This window comes from Lepisosteus platostomus, chromosome 3, assembly GCF_059453375.1.
Source record: "Lepisosteus platostomus isolate fLepPlt1 chromosome 3, fLepPlt1.hap1, whole genome shotgun sequence".
NCBI classification, from domain to species: domain Eukaryota; kingdom Metazoa; phylum Chordata; class Actinopteri; order Semionotiformes; family Lepisosteidae; genus Lepisosteus; species Lepisosteus platostomus.
The window spans coordinates 19799246-19821984 of NC_142613.1; the positions used below are offsets into that span (position 1 = coordinate 19799246).

The window sequence follows — 22739 nt, forward strand, 5'->3', positions numbered from 1 at the left end:
AAATCCATAATCAAAACAAATGGAAGAATAAAGAACAAATATTTACACTTGCTATATGCAGTGCTGAATATACAGAATACTGTATATAGGACTGGGGACATGACCCATGGAGTAGTAAAACAGACTTTCCACTACAGCAGTTATAAAGAACTAGTTGTTATGTCTGACATCACCATGGAATCATGTAAACCTGCAACGCTACAGTGCAGTTTTGAGTTTTAATTGGAATTAATTAAGAAAATGTATCAGTATCAAGATACTGCTCAGAATCTGCCTTTATGGTGGCATCCTTTTTAAAAAAAAACTGGCCTAGCTGCCTTTTGCCACAGAGATTATTTAGTTACCATACATTCCATTGCCCTAATTACGGATAATGCTGCCTACATTGCAAAGACAATTCAATCAAAAGAATCAATCCTTAAACACATATCACCTTGTCCCACTCCCCTTCCATAACGTGGTTGCGGAATTTGGTGGCAGCAGGGTGCTCCAAACGGCATCCAGACTCTTGCATTAAGAGATCAACTGTTTGGCTGTGGAAAACAATTGTTTTATTCAGAAATCAAAAGAAAAAAAAATGAAGTGTTTTATTTCCCAAAGATTTCCACAAGTTTGAAACACTTCCATTTTCCTCCAGTCAGTTACCGTTTCCTTTTCCTGTGAGTGAAATGCCATCAAACCTATATTTTTTTAACAAGAGCCATGTCTGACTTCAATATCTACTTCAAATACAGACCTTGTAGCGCCACTACTAATTTAAACAGCACTCTTAACACTCAAAAGAGCACTGGTTATACAGCCATGGTAAAACATATCAGTAATCTTAATAAACACATTGAAAAAAGCTTTAAGTATTTATTTATAAGTATATTTTATTTTTAAGATAAATTAGAATATAACATCAACCATTTGAACTTAAGATAAATAAAATAAATATTATTAACACATTTGAATTCCAGACACTACTTGGATTAATAGAGTGTCATAATCCATAATTGCCATAATCAAGATAAAACAAACATCGGATTTGTTCTACAATTTGGACTGTCAATATTATCCTGAAGTACTGCATTTAATGCAGTATGTATGCAGTTTAATCCTATAATGCCTGCTTTCTAAGCAAGGTCACAGATCACATTCATACAATGTTAAACGGTACTTAGCATGAGAGAGTGTGAAATGGTTAATATCCTATTGACATTGTAAACAAACAAAGGGAGCAGGTTATATTGAGATTTCCCAACATCTGGAAGCTTAAACAGCTGTTATAAAATACATTCAAGGGTTATCATAAGACCACAGAGGAGTACTCCTACTCTTCCTACATTCTGAAACTTGCCACAACATAGAACAAATACAATTGTGACAGCTTCCTGGCTAATTGTTTATTTCTGCTTATGACGCCCTCTCCCAGGCCACCCTGTCACAGAAAAATCAACTGAATTATAGTCTGACTGTAGCAGCAAGCACCCACTTATGCAAATACACCATCATTTTTATTTTTGAAAACATAATACGTTACATCTTAAGCCGGGGAACTCGAGTTTATGTTATGACATCTCCACAGAGCATTGCTGAGGTAAACAGACCCTGCAGACAAAGCCTTTTTATCCAGCTGCCCGCAAAACCTGTTTCGACGTTTAACTTCACTTCCTTAATTATTGGGACACAACGATCTAACGCAAAAGTACCTCTAACCAAAAATACGACAATGTAAGCAGCAGTTACTGCTCATTTCACTGCAAAGCTCGAATCCCCTTCAAAACAACATTCGTATTTTCAGATTAAGAAGCAGTCTCGTTATTGCGGCTTGGTTAAAGACTTATATCCTTTGTACGAAAGGTCTCTTCTGCATCTTTCGACATAAAGCAGGTGATGTAATGCGACTTTTCACAGCCATTCAGGAACAAATACCTTTCTTGGGTACACACTTCATTCTCTTCAGAGATTTTGAGTGCCATTTCCAAAACGGCCACAAGATATTGGTGCTGCATTGTGCAAGATGGAACCCCCCCCCCCTCCCCCAACATATTTGTGTCTCTTGCGTCGATTTTTCTCCTAGATTCTTTATTATTTCGTACAATGGGAGTTTTGGAATAAATTTACTTACTTAAGGCCTAACCCATGGAGATGTTGCCCTATGAGCCTGATGACATCTTCCTCAGACTGCGAGAGCCTTTTCTTTTTCTTCATGGTAGCCCCAACCTCCGAACCAGAGGCAGCAGCGCTAGAGGTGGCTGGGGCCCCAGAAGGTACCCCCGAAGAAGCCCCATTATTACTGACATTATTCCCGTTGTTACTACTAGATATGAGTCCGTTCGAATGTGCACCCCCGGCGGAAGAGGACTCTCCGTTCTGTGCGGTAGTAAGGCAGGAAAGCTCCTGGTCTTGTCCCTGTCCTGCCCCGTTGGACTGCATGTTATTAATGTTACTGTTAACGAGGTTTCTGTTAATGTGGATGGCAGGCGTAGCAGAAGGATGTGGAGAAGTTGCAAGTCCTAACACCACCGCAGAGAGGCCCGCTGTCCCTGTCGAAGCCCCGGGCTCTCCTGCTCCCTCCGCCGCCGAGGCTCGGTGTTTCTTCCGCGGGGGCGGCGACGCTCCGCCGGTGTCCGAGTCGGAGGAGGAGGAAGCGGAGGCCAGAGTTTCCTCGCCGAGAGCGGCCGTGGTTAGAAGCCGGTGAGCCCGGGGATGGGAAAGGAGGTGTCAGTTCCCGGGATTCAGAGCTCTTAACCCGGCCAAAAACGCTCTGTTTCTCTCGGCTGTCTCTCCGTTTTTTGTTGTTGTTTCTCTCAAAACAGCTGCAGCCCCTAATGGAGTCCAGACATACTGACGTCACCGGAAATTCCTATACTACCCTGCTTCCGGGGGCATAATTATATAATCCATAGGTGGCGCATGTAAACATTATTTGCATATTGATTTTCATGTTGTACTGTTTCACACTGAAGACTACATTGTATAGGTTGCACAGTTAATAGTTAAATACATAAATACTTCAGTGATTAATAGAACTTTATATGAATGGGTTTTTAAGTGTGAATTCCATATTACATTAAAAAAATAATCTCTGCATGTATTACTTTGGAAAGAGCCATGAGCATCAATAATGTTCATAATAATAAACATTCATTTGAAAATTTGGACTGTTACGTGTTAATTGATCATAATCTGAATATTTAAAAATTCAGTTATCATGAATAATTTAATTTGGTTGTATGCTTTGTTTTTTTTAATTTACAAGATCTAACTCTATATCAGTAACCAAGAACAACTATAAGAAAGAGCACCAGTGCTCTTCTGCAGAACTCACAGACTGCATGATGCACAAAGGCAAGGGAACAGATTGTATTGTGTTTGTCTGCTTTGTTGTACTGTACATGTTTGATGGTGCTTCACATGCATGTTACAGTATATAATGTCAGGAGTCTGAATTGTGAACTCATAAACATGGCCTCTAGTTCTGTCATACCAGGGATTAAATTCATTTCAGGCTGTGTGTACTGTATGTGTGCTTCTCTGCTGTGCGGTGTCCACATGTTTGAGCACACAGAACAGTGTGTGTTGGTGCCTTGGTACTGTAGGTGAACTTGTTTGGAGCAGAGGCCCAACAGTTTTGGACTGAGTAGGAAAATATGACATGCTATAAATTATAGTGCTTGCTTAAGTACCATTGTTATATGAGACAAATTCTTTTTGGACAACAATACAGTCTCATACCTCACAGATACAGTTCTTATTATTACACACATGACATTCAAATATTGCAATATGAACATAAGAAAGTTAATGAGAGAAGACCATTCTGCTATTCTAACTTGCTGTTTAGCCATTTTATGAAAAGGAGAATCTTATCAGTTTACATCCCATTCTACATTTTCAGATTTTAAGTTTTTTAACTTAGATTAGATTTTTAGGATCTAATTTTTCTCCCACCTGGTGATTCCTTCCTTAAAGACGCCACTTTCATTTAGAACATCAGTCAGTGTCTTCCTGTGTGTGTAAAACTTATACCTGTCAAACTCACAGTTTTGTACTATTTTGGTCAATCGGGATGAATAAGGAAGAACAAATAAAGAACAAATAGTTCCAGCATGACAGAGAGATGTAAGCCAGTTTTCTGAAAGTAATGACAGTACAATGTAAAAAGCAAGTCAAAGCCCCCAGCAAATCTCATGTTATAAAGCACAAGGCTGGGAAGATGTAAAAATGAATCGATCATGTCAGGACATGGAGAATGTCAGGGTATGGAGAAGATCAAATCATAAACTTGATATTTGCACATACAGTACAGTATATCACGCAGAATGTTCTTGGCGATAAAAGAGCACCATCTTAATGCATGGAATTAAAAATGTTCAAGTGGGACTGTTGACTGGAAAGTGGTGAACAAGTATTGGAATTACAGAACTCTTCAAAAATTAAGGATTTAACTGTAAGAACTGTAAGAGTCTCTCCCTACTGGAGAGTTCCATGATTTTGTTCAAATCATGCTAGTACAAATGACAAGAAACAATACTGTATCTGTCATCTGAAGTTCAAATCTAGATTCTCTGTCTTACCGATGGCTATTTTAACCACTGAAAAAAAACATACAACTCTTTTGAAAGTGTGCAGTAATGCTGGACAAAGTTAAACGTGGCCGAATGTATTCTTCTGTAATATTTTCCAACTATAGTAAATGTATCTTTCATGATAAAATGGAAGTCAAGTTTAATCAGAAGGTCTCAAGTGGAAAAGGCATAATTGGAAAATGCTGCTTCATAAGGTTATGAGCTACTTTGTTCATCTCCTTAAACTCATTTTACCATGCCGCATATTACTTATAACAACAAGGAACCTGTTAAAATTGTGTTGGTTTTCTGGTAACAGAACATAAAATGAAAACCTTTTTGGCTAGGTATACAGTACGAGTCCAATTTTCCAATTTTCAAAAGCGATTTCATTATTAAGTAATGATCCTGACACTGTGTCAGAAAATAAGAATACATCTATAGTACTAAGATCAACTAATAAGAAAAGTTTAAATCACTTTAATTGTCTTTTTTTCAGTCATAGCCTCTTTCTAAAAAAAATCAAATTGAATACAGTGTAGTTGTACTTAATATGGTTGTATATTATATTCACCCACCAATTTTCTAACCACTTCTATTAAGTCTATCTCAGCAAGCTAATAATAATCTTATATTGTGCTTCATGCTAGCTGTCTTCACTAAACATTGTGTTTAAAAACTGGAAATGTGTTACCCTTCTCCTAAGCCACTTTTCTCAAGGCTTGCTATTTGGATTTTGTGTCTCTAACTATAAATTAAGTTTTTGAAGCATCGTTTTACAAATGTTAAGGTGCAAAACAACACATATTTCAAAATGCCATTAAGTAACGTGGTGAAAATATGTGATGAGGTGAGCTACAAAAGATGTATGAATGCACTCATAAAAGTAAATTGTTGGTATTGTTTTTAGTTACTGTATGTAGGCCCATTAAATAAAAATAGAACAAAGTTTCAGTAAGCTACGGTCACAAAGCAGGGCACACCCTGGACTGGACCTCAGGCCATCGCAGGGCAGACACACAAACACAGACATGCACACCAAGGCCAGTTTTCCCAGAAACCAATTAACCTACCAGTATGTCTTAGGACTGTGGGAAGAAGCTATAGTGCCTGGAGGATACACAGGTGAACATGGGGACAACATACAAACTCCACACTGATAGCACCCCAGTTATAGAATTGAACGTAAGGCCCCAGCACTGTGAGGCACCTACTTTCCTTTGTACTTATTATTTGTTTAATGTAATTCATTTTACAAGTAACATACTGAAGAAAACAATTATATTTATTTACTGTATATTCTGCTTTGGTAAAAAAGAGTAATAATTCAGGCACACTGGGTTAAACAAATATTTATTAGCAATAACAATACAGACATTAAACAACACACAACAAACATTCAACATATACAGTAAGTTACACTATTTACAAATTTATAAAACAAGGAATTCCAGAGGCTTATTGTATGTCCTGACCTACCAGAAAAACTGCTACTAAGTATTCAAATGGTCTATAACACCTATACAGGCCAATAAGAGAGATTAACCTGCCTCCTAAAACAACAGAACATGACCTAAAGTTAATTCGCTCTCTCTGTAAACCCGTTCACAACATGAATGGGAACCGGGCGGAGCGGTGGCTCTGTGGCTAAGGATCTGTGCCTATGGCTGGAAGGTTGCCAGTTGAAATCCTGTGGCTGGCAGAGGAATCCTACTCCATTGAGCCCCTGAGCAAGGCCCTTAATCCCAGCTGCTCCAGGGGTGCCATATAAATGGCTGACCCTGCGCTCTGACCCCAAGCTTCTCTCTCCCTGTCTGTGTGCCTGCGTGTCTCATGGAGAGCAAGCTGGGGTATGTGAAAAGACAAATTCCTTATGCAAGAAATTGTATATGGCCAATAAAGTGATCTTATCTTATCTATCTCCCTATTTCAAAAATGCATCCAATAAACCAGGAGAGGCCTTTTTTAACCCAGGGATTCTTTACATATAAAAACAGAACAACAGAATGGCATTGCTTTAAACAAGATTACTTAAAAATACTTAACTCCGACATGGTATTTCTGGATGATCTTGACAAGGAGCTCTTGCCTTCTGTTCTTCTGTCTCTTGCTGTCTCTTTTTTAGGCTCTGTACCTGCCTGTTTTATGCAGTGTTCCTAGGCAGTTGATGATACCTTTAATCATTTACCAAGAACTTAATTAACTAAAGTAAGCTTTACAGTTGCTTTGGTCACTGAATCTCACACCAGTTAATCTCAGGAAACATGTCCTTGCTTTGAAGCTCCCAAGACCTGGAAGTGCTAAAAAAAGCCAGGTGTCATCCATTGTATCTAGATTCTTCAAGGCACTTTAGTAGTCACCGTACATGTAACAATATTTACAACTTTAACATTAACAAATCAACACATTCTGTCATAGTCAGAATTCATTTCAGCCTATGGATGCAAATAAATAGAGCATTTTTACACAGTAATCTGCTTCATTGGAGCCCAAAAGAGAATCCCTTCTATTTGTGATATTGTCAAGTGTCAGCTTAAAGACTGATGGACTTGTGCAAATGTGGTCAAATGCTGAGTGCTTCTCACAGTGCGCTGATTGCAGAAATCCTTCTTTCAAAAATGGCCTGGCTCACTGCCTTAGGGTGCTATGTTGCTGTGTTACATATATTGCCAGACTAAACATTGCCTGCAGCACCTATGAGTTTTCATTACAATATTGATAGAGGTCCTAGAATACCCACCTCATAACCTTGTCCAGTCACCCAGTGATTCCGAACTCTTTGGTCTGTTAAAGAAGCGTCCATTCAACGATTTGCAAATACTGTAGCAACAAAATTCAGAAGGGAACTGAATGTTGGCTCCAGAATTCTAACACAGATTTCAAGTTCAGATTTAACTTGAAATTGCAATGACCTGGACTTGAATCAATTTGCTTGGAAAATGACTTTGATGATCAGGACTCAGTTTCAACTTGGAATTTTGTGAAACAACACAGACTATGATATTAGTGACTCAGCTCCAGCTTATAAAATGTTTAATATTACGATATGTACAGTAGAAGCTGCCACAAGCTTAAATGTTTTTCAGATGTCTCATTGAAGATGTGTAATTAACACTCAACAGGGTTATGGTATTTGTATCACTTACTTCACTGACAGGCAGACTTTGTGTAAAAGTCGTTTTGACCTGGACAGCTCACTAACAATCACAAAATTATGTGAAGAGTCCTCTGATAATGGGTTAAACTCACCAGTTGTGACCCACTCATATCTGGATGACAAACCATTATACCATTGGATGTGGATTATCCTGGTCATTGTAATAAAAGTGATCTGAAAACATTGTCATTTTACCATGAGTGCATCTCAGGATATGTTACAATAATAATATAAAATCCTTCTGTCTACAAATGATGACTGTAAATATTTTTCTAAGCACAAGAGGGCAATGTTAGACAAACAAATGTACTAAAGAGAAACCACATTTGATTAAGTGGCTACCTCATTACAAAATCTTGTTTTTATTTCACAGATTTAAGAGATTTGAAAAGTATCTGGATACTGCAATATCATGAAAAGTTGTGCACATTTCCTTTCTTCAGTCTGTCCATTAACAATGATTCAGAGATGGACAAAAGCAGCAGGTCTGGAAAAACATTGTATAGCTGTAGAGGAGTCTGCACAGAGGGTTCTCTAGCAGCTCAACCTGATAGAGATAGAGAAAGAGTAGCTTACAGGCTCACCGAGAGTACTGCCAGTGTGTGTGCAGTTCCACATGCTATCCATTATAACAGCCTAATCTCAAAATAATCTTATATTGTGCTTCATGCTACAGTAGCTTTCTTCACTAAACATTGTGTTTAAGAACTGGAAATTTTTTACCCTTCTCCTAAGCCAATTTTCTCAAGGCTTGCTATTTGGATTTTATGTCTCTACCTATAAATTAAGTTTTTTATGCATCGTTTTACAAATGTTAAGGTGCAAAACAACACATATTTCAAAATGCCATTAAATGTGATGAAAATATGGGATGAGGTGAGCTACCAAAAGATGTATGAATGCACTCATAAAAGAACATTGTTGGTATTGTTTTCAGTTATTTAGGACCATGAAGTAAAAAAAGAACGAAATCAAATTCAATTAGAAAAACCCACTTAATAAGGCATGCAATCACCCCCTCCAACAATAAACACAATAAACACAGAATTGACAGCTTGACAGCTTGAAGGCAACAAATTCTTCTCTTGTAAAAGGGTGCATCTGAGGCCCTGGATGTTTCCTTGGACGTGGTTGACACATAGATTTCCAGACAGTCCTTATGAGCAAGATCTTCACATCACTTTCAAGGTACTGATAAAGCAGCCAAACTGTACTGTATGTGAGCACACACTATCCACTATTAGAAAAAAAATACAGACAACAAAGACAGAACTTCTAACAGAGTGAAAAGATTATTGGATCTCTTCTCTGTCTCATACTCTAGTCAAGGACCAGCGTTCAATGACATGGAGATATGGGCAGCCATTCATCATGGTGACTGCCCAGTCAAGGACACCACCACTTCTGGACCTGTTCCATGAAGTTATGTTCACTGGACAGAGTTATTTCTGCCATCAGGATCTAGTGGCCTATTCATACTAATTCATACAAATGTGGTAATAATAATTAAGGTTTTGTTGGCATTTTACCCATATACATTTAGATACATTTTTTTCCAGCACCAGCTATCCACTATGTTCTAAGTGCTTTATCCAATACAGGAAAGCCAGAGCCTATCATGGCTCTGAGTGTGGGAATTCTGAGTGTGGGGTTATGTTGAGGGGCATTCTTGGTCTTGATAAACACACTATCAGTCCTGACTCCGTTATAGTGCATATTTAGGACCATATGCAGACGGTATAATGTGGAAGAGACTGGAGAAGGGCTACGGGGAAAAAAAGTAGGTGAATGGACGGAAGGACAGACAGGGGGCGGTGCCGACGGTGATCCGGGTGCAAGGGGGAGCACAGGCGAACAAGTCCAGTAAGAGTCCAAAAGGGAAAAACGGGGTGCAATCCAAAGTCCAGGTAGCCGGGGGATCAATCCAAGACAAACAGTTAAAAACAGGAACTGGGACGGAACCAGAACAGGAACAGGGAAGTTAAAACAGGATGACAAGACCAGACGCTCTGAGCCCCGGGCTCAGATGGTCAGGACGCCGTGATGAAACCCATGCCATCGGGTCTGTCCTGAACCCGCTGGTAGGCAGGGTTCCAGGCATCCGTCTTCCAATGCTGGGCCAAGAGCTTAGGAGGCACGTGACTTATATAGTGATGGGTTAAACAGAAGACAGGTGCACGTAATAATTAAACAAATAATAAAAGGTCAGAGCACCGTCTAGAGGAGGGATGACGACCATGACAAATGCATTGTGGAGAATATCCTCAGTAAATAAAAAAAGCTGCATATTATGGGTTAATTAGTGGAGGTTAGTCATGTTGCTGTGTAAAGAAAAATCCAGTGGAACCTTGAGATTGGCATTGTTTTCAGAATAGAGGAGAGTTTTTAGTATGTCTGGGTAGTATGGGAGTGTATTATACTGACGTTTTCAGTCTCTGGTGGCAAGTAGAGTCTTATGATCAGAAAATGAATTGTGGTGGATTATATATTAACACTGAATTTTAGATGTGGATGGAAATTGGTATAATGACTTAGAAATTTCTGCAGTGGAATGCAATGGGTGGCTTTGCCAGAAAACAATTTATAGCCCAGAGTGCATTAACCTTGACCCAGATACTTTATTCTTCATCATTGTGCTTATCCTGCTCATTTATATTATGTTTGTAAGCTTCATAGTCTCTGTACCTTCAGTACAAAAATGTTCAAATTAAATTTTTACTTTTAAAAATGTTAATTTGATGTGAAATCTAAGCATGGAGAACATACAATTCTTTCTCATACCCAAAGTTTTATTCTAGGGAGCCTCAAGGCTGAGAAGGTTTAATGAATCTCATGTGCATATCATTACCCTCATTAGTGCGATCTTTCTACACCATTTGTATACAGTGGTTGAATTGTGAATATTTAGAGGATGTTAGTGAACAGAGTCTTATTTTTAAGACATTTGTTTTAATCATTTTCATCAGCTTTGAGGCATGTCTTTCAGCAGTTGGTGAATATGGAATTTTATAGTATGCCCTTTATCTTTGGCTCTGACCCTTTCTTGTGTCCTTTTGTTAATGAGGTTTTTAATATCCAGCCCAACATTTTACTCCTCTCAGAATGGAACAACACAAGCACAATGCATCACCTGGAAAGAAGAATTTGCAATATGTTTTGGGGAAAAAAACAGGGTATGGAGTTCATGAATACTGAAACCAAAACAAGAGAAATTTCTGGAAAGCCTTCAAGGTTGCACATATCTATTTTCACTGTTAGATTTTACTGAAACTGATGAATGTTCTGCTGATATCCCATACCATACAGAAGCAGTTTGTCACTCAGAAGCAGCTCCAAAGTTATACATTATACTTTATACATTAGTCATACTGTAGCTGGCCAGAGCACATTTTCTCCAGGTCTACAGTCATGACAAGTTTTTGAAGACAATTCTAAGCTGTTAGAACTCCAACAGTGTTTATTCACTGTGGGCATTCAAGAGAAAGGTGGTGAAATTCACTAAGCACACACTGTATTTACAGTGAAATAACTTGCATATTTTCATTTCAAATTATGTCATCACAAGCTTTGAAAATGCTGTGACATCAATAAACGTCTCACAATACTTGGGCATAGTAAGAGCACCAGAAGAGAAAACCTATAAAAATTATTTTTAAAGCATGAAACAAAAAGATTTATTTAACAGAATAAAGCATCGGGAGATGCTCTGGAAAAAAGTAGCAATACATGTGGTTGTATTTTGGGGAAAAAAAAGAAGTCTTGCAGAGCAAGCCATATCCCCAAGGTTCTCCAGAACTGTGTGTAGAAGATCAGCTGCAAATGGTGGATCAACATTTTACCCAACTGCAATATTAACCTGTTTTTTAACTTAATAGACAGATCAACTTTTTTAAATGGTTTGTGAAAAAAATATATGACTGTCCTTTACATATGTTCTGCACATTGTGGTCTCTTTCCAAATGTCAATATTTAAACCTACAATGTTATTTTTCCCCTGAACTGCCCACATGAAACAGAAGTTTGAAAACCATTTAGAAAATGTTTTAAAACACTAAAAAGTTCATAATAACTAATAACATGAGGAATAATGGAACAAGATAAAACAAGGTAAAACCTTCAATAGTTTTAAGGCCCAACCAATTTTTGCAATCACCAGTGGTGTTTTTTTCATATCTGAGGTGAGGGCTACGACCCCTGCGATTTCACAAAGTAGAAGATGATGAAGGCAGACTCCTCCCGCCTGCTCAGCAGAGCCAATCGGCTTTGAATATGTCACAGGCAATGCAGCTGTACTGGAGGTTCAGTGCTGTGCCACCTGCCTCACCAACACCTCCACAAATCTGCAAGAGCCTGGGTGAACATACGGGTTAATATGTTTTGCTAACAACCCTGGACCACACATCCTCCCCTAACCTTATCCAATAAGCCAAATGTGTAGAAAAGCAAATCTTGAAACTATGAGATCTGCCTTTTAAATGTTTATCATTTAGTTTGATCATTTTAATTCAACGCAAACGTAGGCAACTCCACTCCTCAAGGCCACTTTTCAATGAGCAACTGATTCAATTCTAACTTTGTCTGTGATGTGTTCAAAAACAAATGACTAAATAAAGGATATGCTTTCTGATCCAAATATTAATTAAAATTAATTAGAATTAAAATGGAACACTAACTAAAGGATCCTGCAGGCCTTGAGTAAACCACCACTTGATTTAGGTCTTTGCAAACAACCTTGATTGTGGACCACATCAAGCAGTACATTGTTTTGTGAAATATAATTATCTTCACAATTGCAGACCATTTGGGGAAATTTGTTTTTCAGCTTAAGATTCCAAAAAATGTATCTTTTGAACCACAGAATTGTGATTGGTGAAAAAACAATTGCTGTGTATGTAAAGAAAAAGCACAAATTTCAAATCAGAACTTTTAATAAAACTTTCTTCTTGTTCTTAAATATATATATATAATATGTAATATAAAGAGGAGCAGAAGCAGTGACAAGAATTAGCATAGAGACCAGTGCAGATTGACAGAGTTTCTTGTTCAAAGTTTGGATCTGAACCTTTTTAAACCTCAGAAGGGATCCAGGACCAATTGAAAGTGTTATAATCTGAACTGCCTTAACATTTATTGTTTACAGTTTAGCTTTATTATTTTTATTAAGCAGTCATTCTTTGGCCTACATGAATGAAAAAATAAAATTAATACTCCTGTCATTTAATTTCCAGTTTTGGTGTGATATCTTCACATTATTTATTATTTTTACATTATATAAGCAACATAAATCTAACTGAAGGGTAATTATTAAGCACAAGACACTTAAGAACCACTTGTTTATTTCCACATGACCAATATGTGTCACAAATGTCATTTTATTCTGGAGTCTATTTCATATTCTACTGTTTAAAACATTGGTTTAGCACACATTACAATGGGCCAGATATTCAAAGATCCTGCAGACTTAATTTTTGCTTGATGATAAAAATTAGTGCGTATTTGCGGTTCTTGGAAGAATAATAGTAAGATTCATAAAAATTAAAAAAAAGTTTTAAAATCTGAATGGATTTGAACCAAAACAATTCTCAACTACCATCTAAATATGGACTGCTGGGTGTCCATAAAAAAATTTCCCGCAGGGGACAATAACATCTTATCTTATCTTAAATAAAAGGTTTTAAAAAGCAAATTTTGAAATTTTCATACTAATATGTTTAGTTTAATAAATGTTTGTTATCACGATATTTATTCATTCTTTGTATATTTTCAAAGTTATCTGGACACTGACTCAACCTGACAAACTTACAGAGGGTAACAATACTTATGCCTGCAACTCTATAAGGTGCACAACTGTAAATGAAACTGTCAGCTCATATTTCCACATCTGAGAAATTACCGTCTGGATTTACAAGCAAAACATAAAATCATTTGCAACATTTGTACTTGTTATGCCAAATTGTATTGCCTCAGTCAGCATTTAGGGCTTTCATAATTTTGAACAGGGAGAGGGAGACAAAATGCAAATTACGTAAATCAAGTTAAAGTATGGGGTGTGTGTGAGAATGTTCCCACTGCTAAAGGCAACAATTGTTATTGTTCACCTAATAGGGACTGCATTTCAGCCCATCAATGCATCCCTGATACTAATATTGTAAATCAGATTGTAACCAATTGGTGAGTTAAGATTCCAATGACTGTGTTTCAGACTCAATACATACAGTACGCTATGTGAAATCAATTAGCCATCAAATTATCAATATAAAGCATTTCAAAATAAACCAGTTTATGGAGATGCATAGTAATGCAATGGGAGAGAAGAGTGGGTAGCTCTCGAAATGTGGATGTTGGACTGATTTATGTATCTTGTAAGTTGACCAGTTAAATGCAGCTGATTTGTGGTTATGTTAGCCAGGGCAGATTTTGAAAAAAAAAAGGGTTTATTTAATTCTTTACTTACCCATAAACATTACTTGAGAAGACAGTTTCATTTATGACTAGGATCTGGAGATCAATTTATATACCAGGGTATTTAATGGGGCAACCTGAGTCAAGTGTTTTGCTCAAGGGAACAGCAGCAGTGTCCCACCTAAGATCCTACAAGCCTCTTGTCAAGAGCTCTAATCAGTTCTCCGTGCCCATATTTTATACGAGTTACATCATATCCTGGAATATTTTAGCATCACATTAGGAACCTGGCATATAATATTGGGCATACGCAAAGTTCTAGAAGCCACAGCTCTAATGGCTAGTGCACAATTCTAAAGAGCTACGAAAAAAACATGCTGCAGCAGAAAAAAATCTGATTCTGTTAAACTTCACATTGGCTGTCAGTAACAAAAAAGAGACAAATATTCAGCTGTTATGTTAACTGAAGGTGTTATTTTCATAACTGATAAGCAATGCTGCAGCAGGACATCAGATTTACTGTATAATGCCGAAAGTAAAGTATGTTAAAATATTGCTGTGTTTTCTACATGCTATTTTCTTCAAATTTATACTCAGCTCTTGTGCACTTTGAAGGAATGTTATACAAAGCCCATTTACCCTATCTGAACATTTTGTTTTGCCAGTTATAATTCTTTTTCTCTCTTGTTGCCAAAACATTTGTACTCCTATCGTAAACAGTTACCCACTTAGTCAAGGTCTTTAAATAGTGCTTGGAAAACAAAATGCTTCAAACATATGAAATGAATTGAGTATGAATTAAAAAAAAAACATTTAAAAAAATCAAAGGATTTGTAAATACTTTCCAACTGCAATTAATATTTGAAACATTTTCCACCTTTCCAAAGGTTAACCTGTAAAGAACATAAAAAAATCTAAAATCTTGTAATAATCACAGCTCTTGAATATTTGGCCCCTTGTTTTAATATTGCAACCTCAGATTTGTAGAAAACAATTACTATATTTTTAATTTTGTCTTTGATCAAAGTAGGAGCTTTCCCAAAATAAATGTTCTTTTCTACATTGTCTTTCTAGTCAAAACTGATAATAATTCAGTAAACTGGAACCTGATTTACATAATGATTGATTTAATTTTATGCAAGATTTAGTTGTTCATAGTCTGCATTGGTCCTGAATCCCTCCTGTTTTTCATAGTTTTACTGCTTGCATAAAAAGAGGATGTACTGTATAGTTGGTATAGAAAATGTAGCATAAGCGGAGACATTGTTGTACTGAGGGAGACCAGGAGATTACAATATCCCACTTTCAGTCACTCCTAGAGAAGAATAAACTGCAAGAGAACAATTACAAGAAACAAGGTCTGGGGCTTGAATGGGATGCCAGCCAGTTCTTACAAGTGAAAGAGGTTTAACTGGGCCTAGGAAATATGAAGAAAATAAGCAGCCAGGTAGGAAAGACAGCAGCAGGGATGTTTTTGTCTAGAAAAAGCTATATCAGTCATGGCAATAGTCAGATGCAATAGAAAGGCTTTCAATTATTATTGACCAAAAAATAGCTAGTTTACTCCAGCAATCTAATACATTTTAAGTAAAACAGCTTAGAGAAAACTAACACTGTTTACTGGAATATGGAATGACCAGGCTTACAATAAAGCAAAATCGAACGTACAGACATTTTACATGTGGACTAGGATTGTGCAAATATACTAGTTTTCTCTTTGTTCCACTAAACAAATCATGGAATCTGAATTATGAACTAAGAACCACTTTCGGAAAATAAATGCATTTGGTGTTAAAAATGAATGATATTAAAATTAAATTGGAAAGAAGATGAGGATGTTTAGAGACAAAGAATTAGCAATTCTGCTAAGGCTTTGAGAATACACAGAGGCAGTTGGTAAAGAGTCTAGGAGAAAATGCTGAAAGCAGTCCTTGACCTGGTTTATATAATCCAGTGTTCCATGTGAAAATAGGGTTTTTTCGCCCTTGACCAAAAGCTATGTATTGTGACTGGGACTGCAGACTAGTCAGCATTTGCCTACGTCCTTTCAAAACAACAAAAAAATTCCACAGCAGCCCTAGTCCTGTGAGGAAACCAGATAGTCTTTTTATTCCTTTCTAGAAATAAAACATTTTTGACTGATCAGCTGGGTCACGAGAGGGCTCTGAATGTCTGAGGTTCATCTGTACTGTTTGTCTGACTTCGAGTTATCATCCGTGAATGAACGAGGAAAAAATATATAGAGAAAAAAGAAATCCTGGTGTATGATTCAAGGTGAAGAAGGTCTAATCTCAATTTTTCAGCTGGTTTCTCAGTTTTTTCATAATTTTTCAATAGAATTTTCCTTTTCTTAAAAAAAGAATGTAGGTAGTCAGAGATGTGGGTCCTGCAGTTTGCCTTTAAGGCTTGATCCCTGGTGTCCATTAGTCTTGCATGGCTTAGTGGCTCTGTCATGAACTGTCCACCACCTGGTGTGGCAAGGTGACTGAGGAGCCATTGATGAAGGAGCCCTGCTTCTCCCTGCCTTTGAGAAAAAAGGTCAGCAGCTCCCCTTTGCCCTTCACGTAGATAGGCCCACGTCGCACAAACCGAAACCCGTACTCCTTTAGGATTGTATAGGAATCCTCCACAACCTGGGGACAGACAGAGAAAAGGCATTCAGGCTCCTTATAGTTTGAGAATAATATCCTTGTTAATTGAAGCCAACGTGCATCAGAGCTACTGTACTGTTCTAGTCCAATTTTTCAATATTTCAAGTGTGATTCTGGACTTTTCAATCAACCCTCCAAACACCAGTACCTAATTTCAATCTGCTCTATGTGGGATTTATCCATTTCTTGCAACACCAACAAGCCAGGCTTGCTCTTTTTCAACACTACATTTTCAGTTAATCTATGTAGCTCGCACAAGAAGCTACCTATTTTTTTCTCTAAATTTAATTTCTCTAAATCCTTACTTTCAGTATGACAGATTATTGATCAAGCTCCTAAATCTAATTTCCTTTGGATCCAAACATCTGTTGTCTATTACTAATGATGTCTTTACTGTAAATTGACTGGTTACAAACTTTTGAAAATCCTACTGTCCCTGTATACCTGAATGTTGCCCATCACTCCAGTAGACTCCATTCGGCTGGCCACATTCACAGTGTTGCCCCAGATGTCATAGTGAGGTTTCCGTGCTCCTATCACTCCTGCCAGCACTGCACCCTTATTCAAACCTAAGCATGACAGCACACACAAAATTCAAAATATGAATTTTACTTCCAAGAAACTACTGGATGAAATGTTTGGATCACTGAGCTAGGAGCAACCAAATGAGGAAGATGGGCTGAATGGCATTCTGTCATTCGATACCTAAACTTTTATAGATGGAGATACTATGTTTGCAAGCAATGCCTAGATTTTTGACAAAAAACACTTTTCATGCAAGGTATCATTTTCCCCTAAGGTTCTCTAAAATGCAGGCAATTAAGCAAACAAAGCCTTTTGTAGCAAGCACTTTGGTGGGCTTTGTGTGACTTTTCAGAATGGAAAGAAAAGTCATTTCTGACTGCAAGAGCTGTTGTACACCATCATTACGGCAGCATTGTGCATTGTAGTAAGATGCCGGATCTCTTTAAGCACTACAGAGTATTTTTTTAACAAAAGAGGGTGACAGGCCTTTACTTTCAAGACATTAGGTTCTTCCGGTGATGCGGCATCAGACACTAACCAATACGCAGCATGAAGTTGTTAAAGGACTGGTAGTTGATGTTCATTAGGGTGACCTTCATGGCCAGGGCAAAATCAGCCAGATCTGCCAGGTGCTGCCATCGCTCCTTGTCTGATAACTCCTCTTTCTGGCGACAGAAAAGAAAAACAGAACGGCACAGTTGCCGTAGCATGGACATCTATCATCCGTGTGTGATGTGTCTTAGACATTTAATAGACTCAATGTGGTTCTCAATATCCACATACTTCCTTCTAATTTGTATTAGAGGAAATAACCACAGGATATTTTACAATAAAAATGTACACAGCTAGAGGTAATCTACAAAGAAAACAATATAGAGAGAAAAAAGAAATCCTGGTGTACTGTATGATTCAGATTTAAGCTCTGTCATTTCTCATAAATTCAATCACACAAAACCTTATGGAAATTGAGCAGTGGTCTCACACCCCAGATTTGAAGTGTGACATCTTCATTCACTAGATAATGATCAAATTATTCTTGACTAATTAAACTCAAAGCTTAAAGTTAAAGTAAATGAATTTGCTCAATTAATTTAATTAACAGAGAACTATGCTGGAATGAAAAACAGAAGAATCTGTGTCTCTCAAGGACCATGGATGAACACCCCACAAACACTGCCATTTACTGTAAGTGTTTGTCAGTGCATTCTCTTTCATTTCTTATTCAACTTTAAGTAATGGATTTTATAATGAATTTTCAGGAGGGATGACAACAGCCAAGTTCAATCAGACTCAGCTGTCAGTAATTCACAATCACTCCTGATGTCATTTCCTCTCATAAAACATTATAAATACAGTACACTATCCCATTCTCTCCCTCACATACAGTACATCTTTTTGCACCCCACCTCCACCTCTGCAGCTGCCCCTTGGTCACTCCTCCTCTGCATGGAGGCTGGGGTCCTAGCCTCTTCGTCCTGTGGCCAGGAGGCTAGCCTTCAGCCAAGCCAAATTTGACTAAAACACTCCATAATCCTTTCAGTACACTTAATTCTTGGGTTTTGTTACTCCTAGTGAGTATGCAATTATATTATATATTCTTTGGATATATTGTGACACACTAGTAAAACCTGACTGTACAGACAGATAAACTAATTCAAGGAAAAAAAATATTATTTTCTGTACTTTTTTGCAGTTCAACAGATATTCACATTTCACTGAAAACTCACATATACTGTAGGTTTGTACTGCAGGTCGCAAGTTAAAGGCCTTACCTTCAGACTGTTGTTGAATCCATTGGTGTTTATGTCTGGAGTGACACCAGAGGCTGCCATGTATGTGCTGCCAATGGTTTTGATTTTCGTAATGCATCGAAACTGAGGTTCATCGAGGAGCTGTAGGGCAATGTAAAGAATTACAGATAAACTCAGTTGATTTTATCAATTTAGTCATGAGTCTCTGCTTCATTTTTAGCTTACTATAACTCTGTATTGACCTTGTCAGTTTCTATCAAAATGTTGTAAACTTGCATCATGCCCCCCACAAATTATCCTCTGTTAAAGGCTACTAAGGCAGAATGATGATAATGTTTATATATGCCATGATTTTATATAGGCATTTATTGTAATTGCTATGCATTGAATGCTTCCCAGACCTTCATTCAGCAAGTAACCAAAATCATAGAAAACATTCTTCATGAAGTTCTATAAGTTAATTATATCATGCCCTTAAGCTTTTGCTTAATATTTTATACACTGTACCTTAGCCATTCTTGTTACATTTTCTTTACTCACATATTCTCCCCCATTTGGAATGTATTTTGTTTAACAATAAATGGTACATGACACAACAATGATACTTAAAACTGTAAAGATTTTAAAAGGCAATGTGGCAACTCAGGATCTCATTTAAAACAGACTTACTTTGTTGATAAACAAGATCTGAAATTCACATTGAACTATATCACATATTTTGAATTATATCAACGTAAATAATTAATATTGACTTACATAAGAGGCCTTGGTTACACAGTAGTAAAGGCTTGCAGATTAAAAGGATTACTCACACTGTCGAAATCAGAGATGATCTCATTAAGAAACCGCAAACACTCGATTCCTCCATTGTTAATGCTCTCTTCAGTGTAGAAGTCAGAGAAATTGGGGATTGATGCAAACATGACACCAATCTCATCATATGATTGGCTGTAGAGCTCCTATATATAAAACAGAGACAGTGAGTCATTAGAAAAAAGTTTTTTCACAGGTTTCAGTTATCTGACATTCTCCCCGGATCTGATTTTTTAAAATTCTAATACAGGTAGTATACGTTTATTTCTTCCAGTAATATTTTTTCTCATTCCACATCTCAGATTTTCCTTTCTTTTTCAGGGTTAACTGCTCCATTAATTTAATCATTTTCTTCCTATATGCTTCATTTGAACTACCCTCTGTCTCTTACCTCGTCTCGTTTCTTAGAGCCTAGAAAGTGACGAGCCACATGTTCAGGCAGCATGTTGGTTACAAGAGCTTCATTCCAGCGACGCATCTCGTATACCTTCTCCTTCTGGTCATGAACATCAATCTTCCACAGGAACAGCGTGCGAGCCAGCTTCTCCACCTGGGGCAAGAAAAAAAAACAGTGGCTGAAGAGAAATTGTACAGACATATTACTGAGTGAGTTTATTACAATACTGTTCAAACGTCTTTATTATCCCCTAAAAACAGGCTTGTTTTTTGCAGGTTCCTTATATATTTCAGATGCTACTTTGTAGCAGCAAGGCTATGGCCAGCCTTATTTCACCTTGGAAATAAGTCCAGGAACTGGTCAACTTCTCTGTTCCATCTGTATAGGAAGGTTTTGTGCGAAAGGGCTCTCATAAATTGGACATTTTTTGTGTTTTCCTACTCCCAAACATGGCCATTTTAAAATGGCTCCATCTTAAAGACACCGATGATATAATGCCCAGACTGACTCATCTCGTTCTGTAGTTCCGCAGACAGAAACATGTGGACTCCTACCCCAACTGGACATCACTATTCATAAATGCATGGACAGGATCTCCGGACCAATTCTGTGCTTTCTTCATGACAACAACTTGACAATAATCATGTGACTGTCCATGCCACACTACTAATTCACAAGAACTTCTGATGAAAGAAACTGCCACGCTAAGAGAGACCATCAATAAAACAGAATTCTGCCCAGAATGTCCGTAAGCGTCTAAAGGTTTTTCATAAACGCCAAACTGTGATTTTGTTTGATCACTAAAATTATACAGTAGGACATTTGTTGACATAACTGTAAAAAAAAGCATATTCAGTGGAGCAGATATTCAAAGTGCAGGCAATGTGTCACGATCGTTACTCCTCCTCTTAAGGGCGCTCCAGCCCTTCCTCGTTCTGTCCCATTCCCCACACCTGTTCCTTATTCCAGCCCCTCTTTAGTTCCACCTTTAAAGCCAGACGCAGTTGTTTGCCCGGCACTTCTCATTGAATCCCGTTTCGTGAGAGCCCGGGGTCCTGCTGCGTCTGGCTCCGTTATGGTTTTAGTTTCCTGTTCCTGATTCCCTGTCCCGCCGGTCCCAACCCGGTTCTGGTTTTTAATTACTTTGGATGGATCCCCTGGTCTTGGAATCTGCCTCCCATTTTGGATTTCCCTTTTGGATTTATGCTTGGATTGTTTGCCCCGGACTCACTTCCCCTGGACACCTGCTCACCTCGGACACGCCCCCGTCTCCTGACCCACTCCTGCATGATATTTTTCCCTATTGTTTCTTCACCTTCCGGATCGTGTCGTCCGCATAGGGCCCGGAAAGAACTGCTCCTGACACAATGCACCTTGCATAAAGTTCCTAATTTCTTTTGAAGCTCAGTATATCTAGGACTGCAAATCTACCCATCTTTAAGCACAACTGTATCAAGATATTTTCACAAAATTCTTTGAAAATGAAGACTGACTGGAATAGATGTCTCTAATGTCCTAACCCTCATCACTCCCAGAGGATGGTAATAAAAAGGAATATACTAACATATATTATTACATTTCAAAAGCTCTCACTCCCTCCCCACAGGATTCTACACTCATTTGTATTCAGTCATTTCTAAATGCATGTGGATGGGGAGGCATCTGTGTGTTAAATTCTACATTTTTTATTGTGAGAAATCTGCAGGAGGCTTGTCTTTACTCAGATTTAAACTTTGTTTCTCTCTTATGCAGCCTATGTACTGCAAAAATTAAAATGTACTTACATGACGGGCAAAGTAGTAGAAGCTGAGCATCATTATGAAGATCATCACTGTCATGGAATATTTTGAGGGAACAAGGGAGGACCTGGAATTGATCAGAACAGTTCCTTTCAGTTTCCCATTTTTAGCTTGGAATTATGCTACAGTATCTTTTGTTCCTGTAGCAATAGCAGGCATTCTGATGCAAGTGGCTGTAAAGTATGTGCCATGTCATACAGTAGGATATTAAATCTCACCTATTGTCAGATAGGTACTGTACATAGAGGAAACAATGAAACATGCAGTAGTATTCCAGTACTTCCTGCGTGTATTGGTTTTATTACTAAACTGCTTCTAAAAACAATATTTTGATTTGGTTGACCAAATCCCACAATAACAACAAATCTAAAATGTTACTCTTTACATATATAAATCTATTTAAAAAATCTATTATTCCTTTTAGGCTTGAAAAAGTCCTAATATGTCCTTCAAGAATAATAACAGATGAAAGTGGACTTTCAATTTTCTAACAGTTGGATATACTAAGCCATATCTAATCAACAAATAAAAAAAAGAATTCACTGTACCATAGTTATGAAAATTGTAACTCTAAATTAAAAGGTGAATTAAGTGTAATCTTTCCACTGCAGCCAATAATAACCAGTGAGGTTTTGTAAAATGTTCTTTGTTTCCCTTAGCAATAAAGAAAAGAGCCATGGTTAGGTCCCAC

The 22739-nt window shown here is 37.6% G+C and overlaps 2 protein-coding genes across 10 annotated transcripts in view; both read right to left on the reverse strand.

Moving 5' to 3' along the window:
- wdr26a (WD repeat domain 26a) overlaps positions 1 to 2706 on the reverse strand; it is a 52580-nt gene extending 49874 nt beyond the window's left edge. For 7 of the 8 annotated variants that reach the window (XM_088624851.1, XM_088624856.1, XM_088624853.1 and 4 more), the window contains exons 1-2: positions 2111 to 2559; positions 434 to 533 (exon numbers count right to left, since the gene is read on the reverse strand). In XM_088624851.1, the coding sequence (XP_088480977.1) occupies positions 434 to 533; positions 2111 to 2418 (408 nt within the window). In that variant the 5' untranslated portion in view covers positions 2419 to 2559. Of the gene's footprint in view, positions 1 to 433; positions 534 to 2110 lie in introns of all 8 variants that reach the window. The other variant, XM_088624858.1, reaches the window with a different exon arrangement.
- A 9914-nt stretch (positions 2707 to 12620) lies between these two features.
- The window catches only part of adcy3a (adenylate cyclase 3a), a 65224-nt gene continuing 55105 nt past the window's right edge, over positions 12621 to 22739 (reverse strand). For both annotated transcript variants that reach the window (XM_088624850.1, XM_088624849.1), the window contains exons 14-20: positions 22034 to 22115; positions 20244 to 20402; positions 19852 to 19998; positions 19061 to 19180; positions 17827 to 17953; positions 17208 to 17332; positions 12621 to 16745 (exon numbers count right to left, since the gene is read on the reverse strand). In XM_088624850.1, the coding sequence (XP_088480976.1) occupies positions 16563 to 16745; positions 17208 to 17332; positions 17827 to 17953; positions 19061 to 19180; positions 19852 to 19998; positions 20244 to 20402; positions 22034 to 22115 (943 nt within the window). In that variant the 3' untranslated portion in view covers positions 12621 to 16562. The remainder of the gene's footprint in view (positions 16746 to 17207; positions 17333 to 17826; positions 17954 to 19060; positions 19181 to 19851; positions 19999 to 20243; positions 20403 to 22033; positions 22116 to 22739) is intronic.